The sequence below is a fragment of the Prunus mume genome, linkage group LG5 (genome assembly GCF_029339155.1).
Source record: "Prunus mume cultivar Tortuosa linkage group LG5, ASM2933915v1, whole genome shotgun sequence".
In the NCBI taxonomy this organism is placed as follows: domain Eukaryota; kingdom Viridiplantae; phylum Streptophyta; class Magnoliopsida; order Rosales; family Rosaceae; genus Prunus; species Prunus mume.
The window spans coordinates 4,497,499-4,520,936 of record NC_142702.1 but is presented as its reverse complement, the minus strand read 5'-3'; the positions used below and the strand labels follow the sequence as shown (position 1 = coordinate 4,520,936).

Genomic DNA, 23,438 nt, shown 5'->3' with positions numbered 1-23,438 from the left:
TTTGGTGAAAAAAAATTTATAAAACCAGTCGGTCTGGTTTAAACCGATTTCGGAGCAATTCTCCATTTTTCCAGTTTTGGACTAGAATTTATTTTTTTCAACAAATTCCAACAAAATTGTTATTTTTTGGGCTTACAAATTCGTAAATAATCCAATTTCATGCAAAGAGAAATTATTGGATATAGAAAAGAAAGATGATTTGAAGTTGGGCTTGGGGAAGTATGAGTTATGGGATTAGAAATTTAGCATTGGACTTAAATAATTTTTTTTTAAAAAATATGCAGCCTGTTTGGTCCGGTCTGATCCGGTTTTGCAAGGTATGAAACCGACACTGAAATTGGTTTGAACCAATCCGATCCGATTCGGTGTCGGTTTGTTGACTTTTTTGTCAACACGGTTTTTTTCAGGTTTTTTTCCATCTAGTGCGGCTTGATGTTCCAATTTTCCAATCTCGATGCCCACCCCTAGATGGCAATCACCTTTAACTCAAAGATCCTTCAATACAGAAAGTACCTGGAATTCATTTTGCATCATAGGCCGTTGGATCGTGAGCAGCAACTGTTTGGCAATACTCACTGGTTAACCAGCAAGATGCTTTTGACTTTGCATTATGTCATCCTCCTGTTCAATCTATTAATGTAGAAAACAAGTACTTGTTATGCCTATACAAGATGATTTCTTAATTCAAATTGAATGTTATATGAGTTTAGAAATTAAAAACATAGTTTACTGCAAAAGTACACAAAAGTTTAACGTGCACAGTTTTTTTAAGATCAAATATTCTTTGCAGTAGACCAGCTTCACAGTGGTTTCAAACTTTGTGGCTGCTGTGAGCACTGATTTTGTTTCACAGTTCCTTCAGAGGAAGTTCTATGTTGGAATTGTTGTGGAGCTGGCAGTCTTCATGGTGTCTCTGGCTCATACTGAATAGACGCTGTTGGATTTTGTGGTTGGACATGACTTCTAAGACATGAAGAATCTAAATGTGCAAAGTTCCTCTTCCTCTCTGGCTTGAGCAATTCGAAATGCCCAAATTTTGCTTGTTTTCTCCATGGAGGGATGCAACCAAATTGAAGGGGATGTATGTATCTTCAGATGTGTGAAATTAAGATCATTGCCAAAACAAATGGAAAGTTGGAAACCCTTATCCCCTGTCGAAATGTCCAAAGTGCAGGAGAGAGGAAAAGTAGAAAGGGGGGAAGAAGTGCGTTCTTCGTCTTCATCCAGACCAAGAAGGACTCAGCAAGAAAAAGGCTGTCGGCTAAAAGCTCGGAAAATATGGACTCCCTAGCCACAACCATCTTACTCCTATTGCAAAATTATCAGGAGGGCAGAGACCCAGTGTTGTCTTCACATCAATATCCATGTCAAGGCCCTACATTTTGCTCTTGGATGAACCTACATTCTCTGGTTTGCATTATTTTCGGTTTGTGTTTTTATTTTGATTTTCTCTGATTGAGTTTTGGGTGAGTTTTCATTATTAAAATTTATTAAGATGGTTTGTTTCTCTTTTAATTGCTTTTATCTTTTGAAGAACAACATGACACACAAACTCATTCTCTTCCCCATCTACTCTATCTGTGAATTAAAACAACGCAGAAGTTCAAAGTTCTTGTTTGAAACCACATGTAATAACTGAATATATTTCATGAAAATTGAACTTTCAAGATTTTCCGTTTCGAAATATCTTTATTTGATGTTGCAGGAAGCCATCATGATAGAAGCCGTGATATTTACAATAGAGCCCTTAAATTGGAGGTAATGACAGTCATTCGCTGGAAGATGAGGTCGCCATGTGCTCTCCTGATTATATGGATATATGGATCTATTTCTAATACAAAGTAACCAAAATGGATTTGCATAATTCATTAAGGTAAAGGAATCTGCATCTTAGAAATTTCAATAAAGATTAGTGCACATATAACGGATTTTAACTTGGAATCACATAATTTTTATTTCTTATGGATTCCATCTTAAAATTTTCATGTTCATAAAGTTTGTGTTTTTATTTATTTATTTATTCTTTAAATTGAAAATAAGGAGATTATAAGTACATATTAAGTGATCGAAAAAAGTATAAAGAATAGCACATGAGGTGGCACCACAGTGTAAAAGTGGGCCGACCTCCCCTTCCCAAGTCCACCCAGGTTCAATTCACACATGAGACAATCTTAAGGAAACTCAATATAATACTCCCCCCTCCCTAATGAATGACCCAAAAAAGATGTAGAAAGAATATATAAAACAACCATTTCATTTGTTCTACATTAATGTCACATAGGTTCACTAGTTCATAGAACAGAAGGAAATCAAGTACAACCCCCAAGCTAGCAAATACTTCGATTCGATTCTCACTTTTCACATACCAACAAAGGGAGAGGATAAATTATCCCTTGTAAGAGCATCCACAATGGGCTCCCTAACCCACCTCCATAGACAAATTTTAGAGAGGAATTGGAAAAATACAACTGCAACCATGCTTTCTATCCACCTCCTAAAATTGGGAAACTTTTAAGAGCTCTTAAATTTGAGGAGAGAGAAAGGACTCCTAATGGCTCCCTATAATTTAATGCTGCTTTATTTTATGAGTATTTTAAACCTTTAATTAATGGAAATTATTTTTTAATCGAGAACCAATTAAAAAAGAGTTATAACATTTACAACTCCCTAAATTAGAGGGCATGGAGTTTAAATTTTATCGAGAACTCCTAAAATAGTTTTTATATATTTTTAGTTAAATTTTTAACTGAAAAGTAGAGAGCAGCATAGTGTTGGAATATGTTTCACTAAGTTTCACTAATTTTTCCACCACTGGCATGATGAACTGGGTTCAAAGATAAGATATAATAATTGTCCCCTAAGTGGCTTTGTATATTACTTGTTCTTTTTGTCTCCCCAATACTAAAGCCTTGAAGACAAAACTAGTTTATCAATACATTTGCAATCGGTCCAATCATATACAAATTTCACTGAGAATTGGGATCTTACACATAATATTTTGAATATTTCATCAAATGAACTCTTTTTATGGTCTTCTTGAGTAAGAAGTCGTCTTGGTAGTGGATCCTCTCTTTTGTTATGTTTGTGGGAGCAGATATTTTCGTCTCCAATCACAACGCGCCACGTGGAAAAGAAGATTATCTCTTTTAATTAATTAATTGAACCAGTTTATCTAGCCAATTAATTAATTGGGATAAATATCTTAATTAACATGATATTATCTTTATTTAATAAGATAATATCATTAATTAAGATATTATCCTAATAAAGAGAAGATAATGTCATTATCTCAGATATTATCTCCATAAAAAGAGATAATATCATTAAATCAGATATTATCTCAGTCCGACTCGATCCCTACGAATTTGGGTAGAGAATAAACTCAGCATATTCTCTACGAAACCCTAGCCCCGAGGCTCCTATAAATAGATGACTTCATTCATCATTCAAGGTACATCTAAACCTACTCCTAATACCCGAGAAAAATACCCGAAGCTCTCTCTTTCTCCCTCTCCACTCTCCATATTTTCTCCACACGGCTCCGGCCGCCCGGTTCACACCCTACATAAACACTACTCCGTACCCTTTGCTTAGCTATTGTTTTTCTACAAACACTCGAACTAACTTAGGCATCGGAGGGCCTTTGGCCAACACCCCCCGGGTGTGGTCTATTTACTCCAATCTGTTTTACAGGAATCAAGGAAGAGAGGAAGGAAGATCGAAGGTTGAAGGATCTAGAAGCGAATATTCTCCCGTGAGATTATTTGCACAAACATTTGGTGCTTTCATTGAGAGCACGAGTTATACTCAACGCGTGCTCAAGGAATCCGTTCCTCCTATTTTCCAATCAACCGAAGCCTTCCAAACAACCATGGTTGGAAGCAAACGCACTAGGAGCAAAACCGCCGCGGCTCGATCCGAGATGGCCCAAAGCCATTCCACCCACGATCCCGCGATCGACATGGTGGCACCACCACCTCTCGCCACCGTGCGCACGGACCCGCAACCGGATCTAGCAACCTCCGTGGCACTGCCGCCGAACATGGTGGACCCTCCCATCAAGGTGGGCTCGTTACCACCACCGACTTAGGCCCGGTCTTGGAGCAACTTCGCGTTCCCTCCATTGCCACCACGCCGACGACGCTGGTACACGCCCAATGAAACCCTAGCCCGTGTGCAATTGGGCTCCACACGCTTCTCTCCTCCCGATCCACAAAGTCAAGCAGATCTCAACCTGAGAGTCGACCAGCTAGCTCAGAGAATGGACGACCAAAATGCTCTTATGAGGCAGCTCATTAATCAAATAAGCGTGGCTCAAAATCTTGGCCTTGGACAACCAGGCGAAGAGAGAAGAATAGACGAACGCATAGGTGGGCAGCTCAACGGGCACCAAGCGGGTCGAGCAGGAGCGAGCAGACAAGGCGATGCACAACCACGTGATCAGCTTGCCGACATGTCGCAAGCATTTGCAAGCCACACACAAAGCAACGTGCGAGAAAGGCTCGGCCCACGACTTGATGTCCATGCTCGCCTGGCCCGCAGGGAAATGTACTTCAAAGGCTAGGCTCCTAGGGAGATCAAACCGACAATCACCGTAATGAGGATCGTGAAGAGAGGCACTCCACCGCTCGCCGTCAAGCTGCAGAAAATCCTCGCAAGCGCAGTCCACCAACACGCCTCCTAGGCAGCGAGAGGACCGACCCGCATGACATCAACGAGGAGGTCAATCGCGTCGCCTAAATCGCAAAAGTCGCCAACGTGATCGACCAGCAATGCGCGCGGAAGACGTTGAGAAGCTTGTGAATGACCGACTTCGAGACTTGAAGACTAGCGGGAACCTCGAGGATGCACTACGTAAGGAGATGGATCAGGCGATCTCTACTCCTTTCACCCCGAAATCGAGCAGCTGCTCCCCGGCGATTCTCAACGCCTTCGTTTACGCATTTCAAGGGAGATTCCGATCCCGAGAGCCACCTAAAACACTTCAAAAGTGTCATGATCCTCCACAAGGCCGACGACGCACTGATGTGCAAGGCGTTCGCAATGACCTTGCGAGGAACACCAGATCGGTTCCACACCCTGCCGTCTGGGTCGATCAACAGTTTCAAGGAACTTGCCTATGTCTTCACTAAAGAATACACTTCTTATCGGACGATCAAGAAGAACCCAGATCATCTGTTCAACCTACGCAAGAAGCCCGACGAATCCATTCGAGATTACATCAAGAGGTTCAAAGCAGAAAAGGCCAACATCGTAGGGTGCGACGACCAAATCGCATCATCTGCCTTCAAGAAAGGTCTTCCAGCAGAACACGAGTTATACCGCGGCTGACTATCACTCCCGACCGGACTTTAGCAGAGGTCTTCGCGATCGCAGAACGCCACGCGCTGCGGATGATGATCGAATTGCCGCGAAGAAGTCCACCGAAAGCAGGGAGATCGGCAGACCAAGCGGGCGGCAAGCCAAAGAAGCGATGGATTTAACAACAAGAATAAGGACAAGCGCAGGTCACACCCACAAGAGGACGCTAAGGCAGGAGAGAACTACACCAAGTTCACTATCCCTATACATCAAATCCTAGCCCAAGTGAAAAACAAACCTTGGGTAAGAAGACCGCCACCTTTGAAAGGAGATCCAGACATGAGGGATACTAGCAAATACTGTGCCTTCCATGGGACGCATGGACACACTACGAACAACTGCTTCGCTTGGAAAGCACACATCGAAGAACTCGTGAGGGAAGGTCATCGCACGGAATTCATCGCTAAGCAGTGCCATCCGACGGATAGAGGACCGCGACACCGCCAAGGAGCCGCCCAAAAGGTCATAAGGATTAACACAATCCTAGCCGACTCGAGGAATCTGGGTTGACCAGCAAGGAAAAAAGGAAAATCAAACAAGCCATTATGATCTTCCAAGTCTCAACCGACCTTCCGCTAGCAGAAGACGATCTTGTAATCGGCTTCCAAAAGAAAGATCTAATTGGCCTTGATCTACCACACAATGACGCTCTTGTCATCAACATTCAAATCGCTCAGGCCATGGTCGACCGAATCCATGCAGACGAGGGCGGCAGCCAACATCCTACAATTGACAGTTATCCAAAGATGGGCTTAGAGGCAAATATCAATAAATCAGCCAAGTCGCTGACTGGCTTCAATGGAGCGACAACGGTTACCGTAGGCACGATAGAGCTCGACGTCTACGCCCTACCTGTAGTCAGCTCGCAAACGTTCATGGTCATTGATGAAGTCTCACCCTACAATGGCATTCTAGGCAGACCATGGATCAGCAAGATCAACGCCATCACCTCCGCCACGCATCAGAAGATTCGCTACCCCATTCCTTGGGGTGGGATCGGCCAAATCAACAGCGATCAGTGCAATGGCGAGGAAATGCTCAGCCAAGGGCTGAAGAAAGGCAAGCAAACACGTTCCTCCCGTGAATCAAGCAGATCTAAAGGGAGTAGAACAAGCAGATGAGAAAGCAGATCCCGTTTACGGCCGAGCAGCCAAAAAGGAAAGGGAATGACTACTCCCCAATAGCAATCAAAGAATCAGACCAAGTCGAGGGAATCCGTCCGAGGTCTATCCGAAAAGGATGGAAGCCCGAGGAGGACGTTGAGCTAGTACCCTTGATCCCGACAAGCCGAGAGAATAGCGGATCGGCTCGCGCTTAAGCCGGGAGGAAAAGGCAGAGCTTGTAGCCTTCCCGTAACAACAAAGACGTATTTGCATGGTCACCATCCGACATGCCCGCATCGATCCCGGATCATCCGCCATCGCCTACACGTCAACCCAGCCATCAAGCTCAGAGCGCAGAAGAGACGCAACTTCGCCTCGAGCGGTCGCCATCATTGAAGCCGAGATCGACAAGCTTCTAGCTGCGGTTTCATTGAAGAAGTCTCATACGCAGAATGGTGGCGAACGTTGTTCTAGTAGCAAAGAAAGATAAAGGCCTGTGGAGAGTGTGCGTCGACTATACTGACCTCCACAAGGCATGTCCTAAAGATAACTTTCCACTGCCGAGAATTGACCAGCTCGTTGATTCAACTTCCGGCAATCAACTGCTAAGCTTCATGGACGCCTACTCCGGTTACAACCAGATCATGATGCATGAAGACGACAAGGCAAAGACCTCTTTCATCATCGAAAGAGGTACCTACTGCTACAAGGTCATGCCCTTTGGGTTTGAAGAACGCTGGGCAACCTACCAAAGGCTGGTGAACAAAATTTTCAAGGAGCAAATCAGCAAGACTATGGAGGTCTACGTAGACGACATGCTAGTCAAAGCTCCTGAGCGAGCATACCACATCAAGAATCTTGCCGAGGCATTCAGCCTACTCCGAAAATACAATATGAAGTTGAACCCGAGCAAATGCACATTTGGAGTCTCGTCCGGCCGATTCCTTGGATACTTAGTCACCCAAAGAGGAATTGAGGCACATCCAAATCAAATCAAGGCTATACTCAACATGAAGTCACCTGCCACAACAAAGGAGATACAAAGTCTAACGGGTAGGGCGGCAGCTCTCAACCGATTCCTCTCTAGATCTACCGACAAATGCAGGCCATTTTTCAAAGCCTTGAAGAAGGGACACAAAGACAAGTGGGATGACGAGTGTGAAGTAGCTTTTCAAAACTTGAAAACTTACCTCACTTCACCTCCATTGCTCTCAAAACCGATACCAGGCGAGGACTTGTACATCTACCTAGCGGTGTCCCACTCAGCCAGCTCAGCTCTCATCCGAGAAGAGCTGGGTACAACATCCGTATTCTACACTTCAAAAGCTCTCTCGATGCAGAGACTGCTATCCGAAAATGGAGAAGCTCATTCTTTCGCTTGTGGTTTCTGCGAGAAAGTTAAGGCCCTACTATCAAGCACACCGGATAATTGTCATAACAGAATTTCCTTTGAGATCGATCCTTCACAGCCCCGACGCTTCTCAGCGACTCATGAAATGGGCTATCGAACTCATCAATACAACCTCCTCTACGGTCGAAGACTGCTATAAAAGCCCAAGCTTTAGCAGATTTTGTTGTAGAGTTTACTCCGACACCGAAGAAGAGAAGATGGTCACGAAAAGCAAGGAAAAAGCGGATGACACCCCTCACCGATTCGAACCTACCTAACGATATGTGGCAGTTGCATGTAGACGGAGCATCAAATCACAAAGGAGCGGGAGCAGGAGTCGTCATAATCACTCTAGACGGAACCTTGTTGGAACAAGCTATCACACTAGGCTTTTCTGCTTCAAACAACGAGGCAGAATATGAGGCACTGCTTGCAGGACTACGCCTAGCGAAAGAACTGTCGATCAAGAGACTGGCCATCTACTCGGACTCCCAACCGATCACGAATCAAGCCTCAAAGTACATGACAAAGCATCCAAGAATGGTCCAAGACCTCGATAAAGTCCAAGGACTTTTGAAAGAATTCCCTACTTTCACCATCCAAACAAGTTCCACGGGCAGAGAACACTCATGCAGATGCATTGGCGAGCCTAGGATCAACTGATCGACACCCAGACGCTCCATCCCGCTTGAACACCTTGACCGCCAAGCATCGAAGAAATAGAGCCGATCGACTCAATGCAGATTGATGAGGACCCCAGCTGGCAAGACCCCATCATCGACTACTTAGTGAATGGAAACCTGCCAACGGATAAGTCCGGTTAGGAAGGTCCAAGAAGGCCGCGAGATACTATATGCACGCAGCAAGCTCATCCGTAGATCATACTCCGGCCCTCATCTTACCGCATAAAGTACCTCAAACACTTGAAGTCCTCTGCAAAATTCACGACGGCGAGTGTGGCAACCACTGTGGGTGTCACTCGCCTGAAAACTCTAAACGTAGGCTATTTCGCCTACCATGCGCCACGACTACTGAATATGTCAAAAATGTGACCGCTACAACGATACAAGCCGATCCCTAATTTGCCTGCCGAAGTTTATCATCCGCAAAACAGTCCATGGCCATTCATGCAATGGGCCATCGACTTAGTGGGTCCCTTGCCACCGGCGCCCGCCAAGAAAGAAATGATGATCGTCGCCACCGACTACTTTACTAAATGGATCGAGGCCGAAGCTCTATCCTCTACTAAAGAAGCCGATGTGGAGCGATTCGTCTGGAGAAATATCATCTGCCGGTTCGGCTGCCCACAATCGTTAGTCACTGACAATGGCTCACAGTTCATTGGCAAGCAAATCACCGCCTTCTTTGCGAAGTACAAGATCAAGCAACACCTGTCCACTCCAAGGTATCCACAAGGGAATGGGCAGGCCGAGGCATCCAACAAAGCCATATTAGACTGCTTGAAGAAAAGGCTAGAAGGCGCCGAAGGGAAATGGGTGGACGAACTCCCCGGAGTACTATGGGCTTATCGCACCACCAAACGAAGGTCGACTGGCGAAACCCCATTTTCCCTTGCCTATGGAACCGGGCGATCATTCCTCCTCACGTCACTGTCCCCTCTATAGGCATTGAAGTCGGCAGTATAGAGCAGAACTCCGAGCAGATGAGACTCAACCTTGACTTACTTGAAGGCGAGCGCGAGAAGGCCATTATCCGAGTCGCCTCCTATCAACAGCAGTTGAAGTCCTACTACGACAAAAGAGCTAAGATCAGACAGTTTCAACCTGGCGACCTTGTGCTAAGAAAGGCCTTCATCACTGCACAAAGACAAGGGTCTAAGAAAATGAAACCCAATTGGGAAGGCCCTTATGTGATCAGCCGGTCCGGGGGCAGAGGAAGTTACACGCTGGACACCATGGATGGGAAGGAAATACCACGGCAATGGAATGCCTACCATCTCCGAAAGTATTATCCGTAATGCTTCCTACTGACTGCTAGAAGCTCCAAGTTTTTGTACTCAGTGATTTTCATTTTCGAATAAAGGACTGTAATCTTATGAATATCAATATAAGCTCGGTTTCTTATTCCAAAATGTCTCATCTACCCACAAAACACAACTGTTGTCCATAAGCAGCGCCTTCGGAGACGCAGGCAACGACTGTGCGCCTTCGAGACGCAGCCGTAAAAACGCCCTAAGGGAGACGCAGGTGCGCCAGAATTTCCTATGGGAGGTATCGTGTTCCTATCCATTCCTAAAGGCGGGATAGTCATATAGTTGCCCATAAGGAGCGCCCTAAGGAGACGCAGGCTACGACTAAGCGCCCCATTTGAGACGCAGCCCACTAAAAAGCTGCCCTAAGGGAGACGCAGGTGCGCCAGAATTTCTTAAAAGGAGGTCTCCATGCCTCATGCGGAAGTATCCGTGTTCCTATCCGCTTCCTCGTGGAGGCAGAATAGTCACACGATTGCCCATAAGCGGCGTCGCTTCGGAAACGCATGGCGACGACTAAAAGCGCCCGCTTGGAGACGCAACCCTACTAAAAAGCGTCCTAAGGAGACGCAGGTGCGCCAGGAATTTCGTAAAGGAGGTCTCCATGCCTCCGGAAGTATCCGAGTTCCTATCCGCTTCCTAAGGGAGGCAGGATAGTCACACATTGCCCATAAGCGGCGTCCTTCGAGACGCAGGCGGCGACTAAGCCATCCTAAGGGATATGAAGAACACGCCCGGAGCCACTTAAGGGGGGCCCTGGCATTCGCCAACTTCCTAAGGGGAGCCATCCTAAGAGATATGCATAACACGTCCGAAGTCCTTCAAGAGGAACCCTGGCACTCATGAATCTCCAAAAGGAGATGTGCAATCAAGACACTAGCCGGTTACTCAAGCAGTTCACAAGACAATATGCAAATTGAAGTTGAAAAATAAAGACTGAGATTTTCATAGCAAGGCGACCAACCGGCCAAGTTCAAACAAAAGAAGATGGTCAAACAAGACCAATTATTCTAAACGAAAACAAACTACAAAAGCTGAAAAGAAATAAAGGAGTCTTCGTCTACTCTGAAACACCAGCAGAGATCCCGATCTACACCTCTTCACGTCCACCGTCACCACGCTTTCAGACTCCACATGGCTAATCTATGACGTCTGCCACCACCTCATCGGCTGCATCCTCCTCTGCTCAATCTTCCTCGCCATCGCTTTAGCCACCCGTCAGCTCCTTCGGTATTCACGGCATTAGCCTCCTCACTTTTCGCAGGGGGCAAGTCTGGATAGAGCATCTCGATGTCTTCATCTCCAATGGCGTAGAAGGGGTCATATCCTTTTGTGCAGTCCAAGTAGCCCAACTTGTACGCGTCCATGGCAACTTCGGACTTGGATTCCTCAGCAGACTCATGATAGGCGTGAAATCTAGCCAAAAGCTTGTCATAGCTATGAGAGATGTCGGCATTCTTGCGCTCAAGGTGGAAGTAAGCATCTTTTCGACTTGCCAAGTCAGCAACAGAAGAGTTAAGCTCGGAATCCTTCTCAAGAAGGGAACTCTTCAACTCGGATATCATCCCCGCAAATCGACGCCTTCTTCTCATAACGGGTCCGGCGGAAAGTTTGCTAACTAACTCAAGCATTCTTCTTCTCCAACTCGAAATGAGCGAGTAAGAGGGGGCAACAGCAGACGAGTTCAATGGTCTCAGCAGAAAAACTACTCCCTTTTGAAGCAGATGAAGTGTCGCTTCCCTTTGTTTTTCCAAAGAAAGACTTGAGAAAGCACCAAGATCGCCAGCTTGACGGATTTGGTCAACCAACTCAGCACAAGAGGATGGACTTGATGGAAATTGCGTCTTTAATAGATCGGACACGCCTGCATCCCCGCAAGGCTAGATTTGTCCACCTTTGGATCAGCCGCTGAAGTTGCAGAAGGACCTTTTGTTCGGGCAGATGACTCTCTTGCTTTCCTAGCCTCCGCCAACCTCACTTCCAAAGGATCATGACGGTTGGATGAATGAGCAGACCTCCCACTTCGACCTCCACTCTTCAACTGGTAAACGACCCTAACTTCGGGGAGGAACATCCGCATCTCTTTGTCTTTCAACAGGTGAGCTAGATCGCGCACGGACCACTTCGGGAGCAGATCATGATCTCCAAGCTCGTTAGCAAGAGGACTTAAGGAGCATCCCTTATGTTGCGCATACCGCCAATCTTCTTGCTCGCACCAACAAGATGCTTGACCCTGGCGATGAGGCGGGAACAACTCCTACTTGGATCTTCTCAGCAGAAGGGAGCTTTGGCTTCTTCCTCAATGGAGACACGTTCCTCGCCCGTGAAGAGGTAGCTTGAGTTCTTGAAGACTTGACTTCAGCCTTCCTTTTTGATGGGGTTCAGCAGAGCATGCCTCTTGTTCAGCAGACAGATCATCGTGGTCCGACCATTCTCGCTTCCATCTTTCGACATCCTCGGTGAGGCGGACCACCGCTTTCCTCCCAATACTCGCCAACAACCAACGCCACTCACGGAACTTTTGGGGATGTTGGCGGACCTTAGCCATGTCAAGCTCAAGCTCCAATTTCTTGCGATGTCGTCCGCTACAAGCGAGAAGACAAAGTTAGTCACCTACGCTTCAAGAAATTCAAACAAAAGAGAGCAGATAGAAGAAAAATAAAAATAAAAACTGCAAAAAGACGTTACAATTGCAGTAGATGATGGGAACAAGTGGACCATCATCGCCTTCCCACCGTCCGCTGACTTCCAACACATCATCATGCCACACGTGATCTCCTTGGCTAAGATCACAAACGACTTGACATTGCAAAGCGGTTGTGCGCACTTTGAAACACCTCACTTCAAAAAATAGAAGAACTCTCGCACTGTTAGCTCCAACGTGAAGAAACGGCTTAGATTCTCGAAGCACATGATCGCCCGATAAACATTGGGAGTACACTGGCTCGGAGCACACCCCATGGCGCAAAACACCTCCTTGAAAAGCTTCGACAACGGGAATTTGAAGCCCAAGGAGAAGTAAAAGGGACGGAAGGTGATGATTCTCGCATTTGGATCATTCGCATCCACGCAAGGCATGTTGTCAGTCAAAGGCTTCGCCAGCTTGATATGCACATCCTCAGGAATTGCAGAAGCATAAGCAGCCCGCCACCTCTGGAATTGATCTTCATTTGTAACGCGGCGCAGGTTGGCCACAAACCTCTTCTTGTACACCTCGGAACCTCCCCACAAATACAAAGGCACCTGAGAGCTTGAAGCCTTGCTACCGTCTCTAGAAGGCATGGTTAGTCAACAAACAACTGCAAGAAGAGAAGAAAATTCCACAAGTTAGAATCCTAAACAAACAAAAAAGAAAAAAAGGAAGTGGCCCACTGAGCAGCCCAAATACAGATGGCCCAAAGCTCCGTCCCACTGTCGCAACCCACCTAGCAGCACGAGCCCATCTCGCCAGCTCGAACCGCCCAAGTCCAAGCCCGACACGCCTCCACCTGCAAGGCTACTGCGCTAGCGTAGGCTCACATCGAGCAGCCCAGCGCCTCTCCTCTGCTCCAAAGCCCAGCACCTCCTTTTTCTCTCTTTGAGCCCAATGTTCGCAAGCCCGGCTCAGATCGGCTGGCCCTGGCGCATGCTGGCCTGGTCAGCTCTCCTCCGTCTTCAATCAAGCCTCCAGCCCTTGTCCATAGGCTTGCGAAAATTCATCAACCATGAGGCTGTGACCATAGCTAGGAGTGCACGGCCGGACCACCTCCTTGCTGCCAAAAATCACAAAAAAAAAAATATATATGTGCATATATATTTTCACTAGCTCGACTTACTTTGGATGCACGGCAATTCCTCTCTTCAACAAAGCAGTACAAATTCTCTAAGATCTTTCTCAAGCTAGAAGGTAGAGAAGTTAAGTTTGTGATGTGAGAAAGAGTGAAGAAAAGCCCTGTATTTATACAGGTTGGACAACCCAGGTCAAGGAGGGATCGCAAGCTCATTCCTACTGGGAATCCAACTCCAACAACAGTCAGAAGCCTACACCAATTGAAAATCTGATCTGCAAAGGAGTCCAACTCACATAATAAAACCCAGACACAGTTGGAGAGCCCAAAAAAAATAATTTCATCTCCTACATGCCACACAAGCGCCATGCAGAAGCGGGGGCATTTGTGGGAGCAGATATTTTCGTCTCCAATCACAACGCGCCACGTGGAAAAGAAGATTATCTCTTTTAATTAATTAATTGAACCAGTTTATCTGGCCAATTAATTAATTGGGATAAATATCTTAATTATGATATTATCTTTATTTAATTATATCATTAATGATATTATCCTAATAAAGAGAAGATAATGTCATTATCTCAGATATTATCTCCATAAAAAGAGATAATATCATTAAATCAGATATTATCTCAGTCCGACTCGATCCCTACGAATTTGGGTAGAGAATAAACTCAGCATATTCTCTACGAAACCCTAGCCCCGAGGCTCCTATAAATAGATGACTTCATTCATCATTCAAGGTACATCTAAACCTACTCCTAATACCCGAGAAAAATACCCGAAGCTCTCTCTTTCTCCCTCTCCACTCTCCATATTTTCTCCACACGGCTCCGGCCACCACACACGGCTCCGGCCGCCCGGTTCACACCCTACATAAACACTACTCCGTACCCTTTGCTTAGCTATTGTTTTTCTACAAACACTCGAACTAACTTAGGCATCGGAGGGCCTTTGGCCAACACCCCCCGGGTGTGGTCTATTTACTCCAATCTGTTTTACAGGAATCGAGGAAGAGAGAGAAGGAAGATCGAAGGTTGAAGGATCTAGAAGCGAATATTCTCCCGTGAGATTATTTGCACAAACAATGTTTATTAATTCGTAATCGGGTGAGGAGAAATTTAATTGATGATGAGTTGGATTAAAGATGAGTCAGAATCCAAAGTCCAATAAAAGTTGTTTACTAAACTATCTGAAATCACGACAAGAAATAGTCATATATGGATTTTTCTTTTCTAATACAAAGTACCCGAAATGGACTTACATAATTCATTAAGGTAAAGGAATCCGCATATTAGACATTTCAATAAAGATTATGTGGCAGCATCAAGTGAAGTTTATCAAGTGCTTTTTTTTTTTTTTTTCAAATACAGGGGAATTTCTTTCTTAATTCAAATCGGATGTCAAAAGTAGTAATAAACGAAGAATATAGTTTGCTGCAAAAGTAAGAAATTTACAAAAGTTTAGTGGGGAATCGAACCTGAGACCTTTCATTTGCAAGTCTAGGCTCTTTTTTACTGAGCTAGACTCCAATCGCAAGAAATTTTAACTTTTAAGACATGTTAAGTAATCAAAAAAAAGTTGAAAGAATACGTAAAATTCTACACTAAATTAATGTCACGTAGGTTCACTAGTTCATCTTATCTGCATAATGTCAGTGTTGTTGTTTCATGAATATCGACAAATCTTTTCTAGAGAAATAGAACTTGATGAGACACACTTATGATAACAGTTGTAGTATAAAGTTTTGAACTAAGAAAGAGGAAGACATGAGAGAGAGAGAGAGAATCGGTTATGTATTACTTCTACTGATTTTCATTTATGAAAGCTATTACAATGTAGAACTGATTTTATCAGTTGTTTAGCTTTGTAAATGAAGCTTAACCATGCCCTGAGCCAAGGTAGGAGTGCGATCGTCCTGGGCCACGACTCAAGAGAGGGCCCAATTTTTATTATTTATGTGATCATTGTTTTGTAAGCGTGGATGTAGCCAATTTTTATTATTTATTTATGTGATCATTTTTATTATAAAAGGTATTTTGAAAAAAAAAAAATATTCTATACACGCGCGAATAAAATCAATTGAATTTTCTTAATAAAAAAAAAAAATCAATTGAATTTTCTCGTGTGGAGCTATATATACAAATGGTCTATTTCCAACGTTGCCTTGGGACTAAAACTTCTCCGGGCTGGCCCTGCACTTCTACTCCAAAAACATGCTTACAAAAAAAATCGTAAGAAAAAAAATGAAGGATTAAAACGTTTGTCTACAAAATATTAAGGTGGGGTGGCGTTGATTGTAATTACATTTATTTTAAAATATATATATATTTTTTTTATCAATGAAAAACTTTATTAGATAAACTTCCACAATATAATTGAAGACATCAACATGATATCTAAAGCACCAATTTTAAGAAACTAAAAACAACAAAGGAGACAAAAGTTGCACTAAAATTACTAACTCACATTACTGCAAGTAATAATTCCAAATAAGCCCACAACCGAACATAAATAGAAACCATAAAGCAATTCAAGAGCCTAAATAAACCCTACTATATGAAAATGAAGGCCCAAATAGTCAATACTGTATATTACAAGGATCTTTCCATTAAGAACTTTGGTTTATACATCCACTTGGTCCAAATTAAAGAATAATCATCATGTTCATAATTCAAATACCAACAGTTGAGCCAAATATACAAAGATTCAATATCGTAATTACATCTGATAAGGAAGGTCCAAATATATCCATTTTATTCAATACAACGAAAGAGCAAATATAATAACTATATTATGTGATGTTATGATGCAATGGCAGGATTTGAAGAACATTAACATGGAACATGCATAATCAGTGATGAAAGCGATGGTGTCTGATAAGAGCGAAATTGGTATGTCATGGTATCTTGTCCCTAGCTTCTTGGCTTCTGATGATATTCTTCTCAAAGGATATGAAAAATAAAGAATTAAAAAAAATTATTATCTATGATTAAAATAGAAAATGCATATATAAATAAGCATCCTTAATGGTTAAGTACTACTTTAAAAAATGATACCATCCTTAGAAGCATTTTAACGAGCCATATATAAATAAGCATTTTCACGAACCATATATAGAAGCATTTCAAATAAATCCAATTTTTAGATTATTTTTTATTAAATTGTTCATGAAAGTTTAGATCTAAGCGTTTATTATGTTTAGAGATTATTTTGTATTATAGTCCATGAGCCCAATTAAAAACATATAAGTAAATTAGTGTAATTTTTATTGAGTTACATTTGTGTTATCAGGGTACGTAGTATAATGTTTAAGAACATAGAGCTTAGGTATTAGGGGTTTATGGCTTCCCTGTGCCAATTAAAGACAAAATTATGGTAAATAAATTATTCTCTAATGCTTAAACAATAGTAAATCCTGAAAAGAAGTTTATAAAAAAAATATTTAACAAAAAAAGTGGAGATGGACTAATGACATAAGAAAGATAAGGCAAAGAAAAATAAAAAGCAACGCCAATTCATGAAAATATATTAAGCTATACATATATCTTCTACTGATTTTATAGTGACTGACCAGAGCACTTGGTTGAATTGAAAACATACCTTCTTTTCTTTCCACGTGGACATTTCATAGCCACATGTTGTATAGATTTCCATATAGAGACTCAGGAACAAACGCTTTTAATTTTGGACACTCATAAACTTGGACTTTCTCCAAGGCTGGCCACTTCAAAGTATAAGCTTGAGAGCAAAAAGATTCAAGTTGGGGTAAAGCCTCAAGTTCGATGGAATTCACGTGCCGAAATGTCAATTCATCCTCAATACTTTCTCCTCCTCCTTCTGCCTCTCCAACAATTTTCTCCATCGCACTACAATTGAAAACCTCTATTGTCTCAAGGCAGGTAAGAAGTTTGGCTATGTGCGGTGAAAACAAGTATCTCAATTTGTGACACCCCAATACTCGTAGTAATGTCAGGTTTCCAAAGCCTGAGCTAACTTGTAAACTCTTTTCCCATATGTGGCTCAGCATTGGTAAATTCTCCAACTTCAATTCCATCAGCTTATCAAATGCTTGAGTAGAAGGGGTTTCCTGAACCAAAAATATCACTTCCAATAAATCGCACCCTTGTACTTCGAGATGTTCTAGATTGTCGCTAGCACTTGAAGTCTGAAGATTTGTCGGTGTAACCTGCCAAAAGGGTAGAAAAGTAATTGTATAATTTGTTAGTGTTTCAATTATATACATATGGGATGTTATCACATTCTAGAAATCAAGAAAGTTGTTTAAAAATGAATTGTTTATTGTTGAACTAAGCAAGTTCGGTAAGTATTCATATAAAAAGAAGTTACCAGTATTGTTTATTGTTTAACTAAGCAGTTTAATTATTCTATATTATCACCTTCTAGATATTAATACTGTTTGTGAAAATAATGGTGATTATTTCCCAAATGAAAATGAACAAGTGTTTCCAATTGTCATGGGCTTGAGCCAAGCCCATTTAACTTTTCTTTTTTTATTTTATTTATCTTCAATGACATCTGTACCTAAGGCCAATTTTCACAAAATAAATATCGCTTTAGAATAATGACGTACCTCTCTATTTATAGGGGCGGGCAATATTTGAGTAAAGTTGCTAGTAGATGGAATACTTTGTAAGCAGCTTAGTGGGGCACATCCAAATCCAGATCCAGATCCAGTTGATGATGCAAATCCAAATCCTGATTCTTCTCTACCTCTTACATGATCATCACTCAAATTCTCTGCAACTACTGCAGGCAGCTTTTTGCTTACTGGTGCAAAACCCAATGTCTTTAATTTGGGACACTCTGACACCTTCATAGTTCTTGTGGAGGAGGACCACGCAAAAGAATAGGCATCAGGGCAAAATCTCTCGAGGCTTGGCAACTTCTCCAGACATAAGCTATTGAGTAGTTTAGGAAACAAAGTCATCGCGCCACTGCCACCTATCTCTTTCCCTTCTTCATGGATATTGTCCTCTGTGGAAGCAGTTGCCAATACTATAGTTTCCATATAACATTCCTCTATTTTGACTTCTTGGAGATTCACAAGGAGCTTGTAAATTTCATATGGCAATAGGTATTTCAGACGACTGCCACAACCTACAATCATTAAAGATCTTACATTTTGAAAACCTTGGAATCCAGGTCGAGCGTTCTTCCACATATGATCAAACTGGAATAAACCAAACACTTTAAATGTTCGTAATTGAGAAAATGCTGGGACATGCCCTTCTAAATCAAATAACACATTGACTACTGGTTCATTGTTTTCTTTTGACCCTTGCTTGATTGTGAACAACGTCAACACTAGTTCCTCTAGATTTGGTAACCATGAAATGCAATTTGAAGGAAATAGTGCATTACAACTTGCTCCCACTTGTGCTACTTTTGATTTAGATGAGGTCGACCCAGCAACTTGATCATGTTGTTGGTCATTCCTAGTCTCTTTCATCTTGTTCACACTTTCATCATTGGGCTTTATAATCTGTACATAAATTAATTCTACATAAATAATGAACTTACACAGAGCCAAATAGAAAGAAATACATAAGTAATGAACTTCAACCATTTGTCTTATTTCCAAATTGCCTTAATTATATTCTCACTTCCTTTGTCATAAATTTTGAGAAATCCTTTTCCTACCCACTATTTCCCTCAATTACTATTTACCAATAACATTTTTCCCACCACTCAAGATTACCAATAAACATTTGTCTTATTTCCAAATTGCCTTAAAATTACAATATTTTAATTGAGCAGTCAAATGATATATGATTCAAGTGACTTTTTCAGAGATAATTTTTGATTGAATATCTATAAAATAGTTGCAAAAATTTGAAATGCATCTAAAATCTCCAACAGACCAAAAATGATTAAGTTTAACCCACATCAACTTCGAGAACTGGAACGACAGTATCAAGCACAACAAAAGCAGCATCTTCCAAAGAGTAACAAGTATATACCATTCAAGCATCAAAAGTGTATACATACATACCTCATAGGTGGAGTCTTGTTGGTTTCCCGTGTAAAAACCACGGAAATTTGGTAGAAGAGAAAGCTCCAAAAAATTTAATTTTGGGAAAATTATCATGTGAGATGCATTATCATCTTCCATTCTCTCATTTGATATGATCTCTTCCACTTTAGCACAGTTGTCAACAGTTAAGCTTTGGAGTTGTACCAAGTTTTGTGCTACAGATAGTGAAAAGACATATTTTAACTCATGACAACATACAATTGCAATGGATCTTAAGATGGGGAAGGCATGTTGATAAGGATGTTGACCATGACGAGTCCAATTTGTTCCTTTCATAAGATACTCTATGTTCTTGTCGTGCATGATTGATAACACTTTCAAGTGTTGAAAGCCTCCTAGACCATCTAACTCCTCGGCGACATACTTTAAATTGTATGTGTGGTGTAGGCTTAAGTCTTCAGATTGCTTCAAGAAGTATCTAACTGCTCCAATCTCCAAATATTCCTTTACATCACCACGAAGCATCAAACTATTTTCGAACAAATAACCACGCATTCGATTCTTGAAACTCCATTTTTCGTATAACCAACTAATATTGATAGATACATGAAATCTTATAGGCTGACTTTTTAAAAGAAACTCATCATTCCGTAACATCCTGAACATCAGGGATTTTAATGGCTAAGACATTTAAATGATCAGATAGAGACATCACCTCATCAAGGCTTGCCATGCTTGTTTCATCTTTGCTTCCTGTTGCTGGCCCCCAATTGAGAAAGCTTTCTGCCATGTACAACTCTTCTAATCTCCTCAAGTTGGATAAGACACCATGAGGAATTTCTTCAAGTCCTTCACAATCTGTAGCATCCAGCATCCTTAACCGATGAAGAAGTCCTATTTCTCTGGGTAACTTATTGATTTGAGAGCGAGCAAAGCTGAGGATCTCCAAATTCTCCAATCCTCCAATAACATGGGATATGTCTCCTAATTTGCAACCCTCTAGACACAAGGTATGAAGGTACTTGGGTTCTCCAAGCGGTAGAGATCTTTTTGAGGTCCAAGTAACCTGACATATCCATCGTCAAGAAAGCTAAAACCTTGAGTTCTCTCAACCTTTTAAAGTGGTTTGAATATTCTGAACTACTGGAGGAATTTCTCAGTTGTAGAAGCTCAAGTTTTGGGCACTCCAAAGCATCAATAACATCTTTATCTAACTTAACATCAATTAACGAAATTGCACTGCAATGTTCTTGGTTTGTAACTTTTTGTACTCCTGGCCATCCTCCACCTCCACCTTCAGCATCAAATGATCTTACCATAAATCTATGAGGATCTTTTGAGGCAATTGATATAGCAACATCACGAACTATGTCATGCATTTTGATACATTCTTCCTTTTCACTATCCAGCAACAAATACCTTCTTTTTAGTTGTCCAACGAAAGAATGCACTTTGTTTCTTACATCTTTGACTGTGTTGGTGTTTCTGAAAGTTGCTCGACCCAACCCATACCTCACCAAATACTCAATCGGAACATCATAATCTTCTGGAAATAAGCAACAAAGTAAAAAGCATGACTTGACTTCATCACTAACCAATTTATCATAACTCAGTTTTATGCAAGAATAAACACTGTGTTCCATCCCAGGGATGTTTTCTGGAAGAGAATTTTTCAGTTCTTGCAAGGCAGTATTCCATTCATGCTTGCCATTACTTGATAGAAGAGCTTTCCCAACAGTTATGATAGCAATGGGTAAACCTTTGCATTCATCAACAATCAATTTTGCAACATGAGACAAATCAGGATCATTGTTCATAGATTCACCTACAGTTGCCCTGAAAAGCTCCCATGATTCTTCTTTATTTAAGGCTTGGACTTTAAAAATGTCATCTTTTTTACACCCCATTACTTTACAAACTTCTTCATTTCGAGATGTCAACAAAATTTTGCACCCTTCATGAACTTGATTAGTTGTAGGTCCAACACCAAAAGGATTCCTACATCCTGTAATTTAAGCTCTGACCATACATCATCCAATATAATCAGGATTTTCTTCTACTTGATTCTCCCATGTAGCCTTTGTGCTCTTATAGATTCACTTTCCTCGACCAATTTCATATCGAGTGACTCTGCAATTTCAGCTTGAATTTTCCTAATGCTTACAGTTGCGGAGACAGTTGACATCACAACATCATCAAACATCTTATTCGTTCCTTGTAATTTCTTGATGATTTCTATCACCATTGTGGTTTTACCCACACCTCCCATCCCGCAAATGCCAATTATTCTTGTCATTTTATTCCTCAAAGCACTAAGGACATCATTTATGACTGCTTTTCTGGATTCAAAACCCTTAAAACCTTCACTAGAGATTATTGACCCTAGTTGTTGCCGAGGTGCAGGATTGGCAACATTATTACTCAGTCCTTCGTCTAGTTTGAGATTAAGGACATGCTGAGCAATCTTCTTGGCTTTCCTACTAAGAGAATACCGTGATTTCAAACTTGGGCACAATCCATACAAACACCACTTTTGCATGTTGACTTTGGTTTCAAGTTCTTGTGCTTCACGAAATACTTTACTTACATCCTCCAGCCAGCTCTGAACTTGATCTTTGATGGTTTCACCATTCCTTTTTGCAGCATCCACAGATCTTTGCACATCATTTTTCTTGTCATAAAGCTTTTTAAGCGCATCTTTTAGACTTTCTATGTTGGAATCATGGTAAATTAGATAGTTGAGTTGTCTCCCAATTAGTGCCATTGGTTCTTCTACCATTTTAGATGTAATTGAAATACAAATTCCTTCCATTTTTTGTTGCCTTTGATATAAAGCACCAAGGAAATTCTCAAAGGAAAAATGCAAGCCGTTCAACACCTACAATTTTAATTATGAAAAAGTCAAAGGTTAACCAATCAAAAACCCAACCAAACAAATCTCATAGCAATTTTAACTCATAATCTATAAACACTCTTCCTCCTTCCCCACCAAAAAATTTCTCAAGACACCCAACCATTACAGCCACACCCACCGCCCGTATCTCTCTCTCTCTCTCTCTCTCTCTCTCTCTCTCTCAATTCCTACTTTGACAAACACGTTTGCCAAACAAACAGGGTCTCAATCCTCCCACTTTCAATCTTTTTGGCGCTTCAAATTGAGATTCATAAGCTTAGGATTTAGGTCTTTTCCTGATTTTTTTTTCAGTTTTTATTTTTACTTTTGAATTAGAGTTAACACCGTTAGATTTGGAGTTAAATAATGGAACATGTGTCAAGAAAATAGGGAAGGGACATAATATGGGACACTAAATTTGAGGACCGCAAATTCGCTCCTGCTATGGAGATACCAGCCATATAGGTAGGAATCATATATTCTCATCCATCCTCTCGTATTAGCCAGGGAGTGGGACACTGATATCTGCAACTTTAGAGAGAGAGAGAGAGAGAGAGAGAGAAAGAAAAGACATGTCACCGGGGAGTACGAGGGGGTGGTATGGTATGGGGTGGTTACTGGGTAGGGGATGCGGAGTGATCGGGTAGGACTCAAGTTTTGGGAGTTTTAAATTTTTATTTTCAAGCTTTAACCTTTTTGCTTATTTTAAATTGATTTTAAGGCATTTTGTTAATATTTATGTAGAAAGGTTAGAATGGCCATTTCATTTGTTAAAATCCAATCAACTACCAGTTTCCGTCAAAATTAACTAACACGAAGGGTGTGATTGTAATATATGAAATATGTGAGATCTAACTGTAATTATACCAAACTTCAAGGAGTCTAAGTGCAATTCTCCCCTTGTTAAAATGACCCGAGCTTGAGATTTGGTGTGCT

The 23,438-nt window shown here is 41.8% G+C and overlaps 3 protein-coding genes across 3 annotated transcripts; 1 reads left to right on the top strand and 2 right to left on the bottom strand.

Moving 5' to 3' along the window:
* Nucleotides 1-4,845: 4,845 nt before the first annotated feature.
* On the top strand, nt 4,846-5,331 carry LOC148916694 (uncharacterized). Its single transcript, XM_089052261.1, has one exon. It carries the CDS (start codon nt 4,846-4,848, stop codon nt 5,329-5,331), a length of 486 nt encoding a protein of 161 aa, XP_088908387.1.
* Nucleotides 5,332-16,189: 10,858 nt separating this feature from the next.
* On the bottom strand, nt 16,190-21,619 carry LOC103330622 (putative disease resistance protein At4g27220). The gene is given in 6 exon segments (XM_089053618.1): nt 16,190-16,552; nt 17,215-17,800; nt 18,206-19,117; nt 19,628-20,259; nt 20,261-20,636; nt 20,638-21,619. Coding segments are annotated over 5 exon segments (3,360 nt in total). The 5' UTR covers nt 21,517-21,619; the 3' UTR covers nt 16,190-16,552; nt 17,215-17,239.
* A 46-nt stretch (nt 21,620-21,665) lies between these two features.
* On the bottom strand, nt 21,666-22,388 carry LOC148916693 (putative disease resistance protein At4g10780). The gene has a single exon (XM_089052260.1). The coding sequence runs from the start codon at nt 22,386-22,388 to the stop codon at nt 21,666-21,668; it is 723 nt and encodes a 240-aa protein (XP_088908386.1).
* Between the last annotated feature and the right edge of the window lie 1,050 nt (nt 22,389-23,438).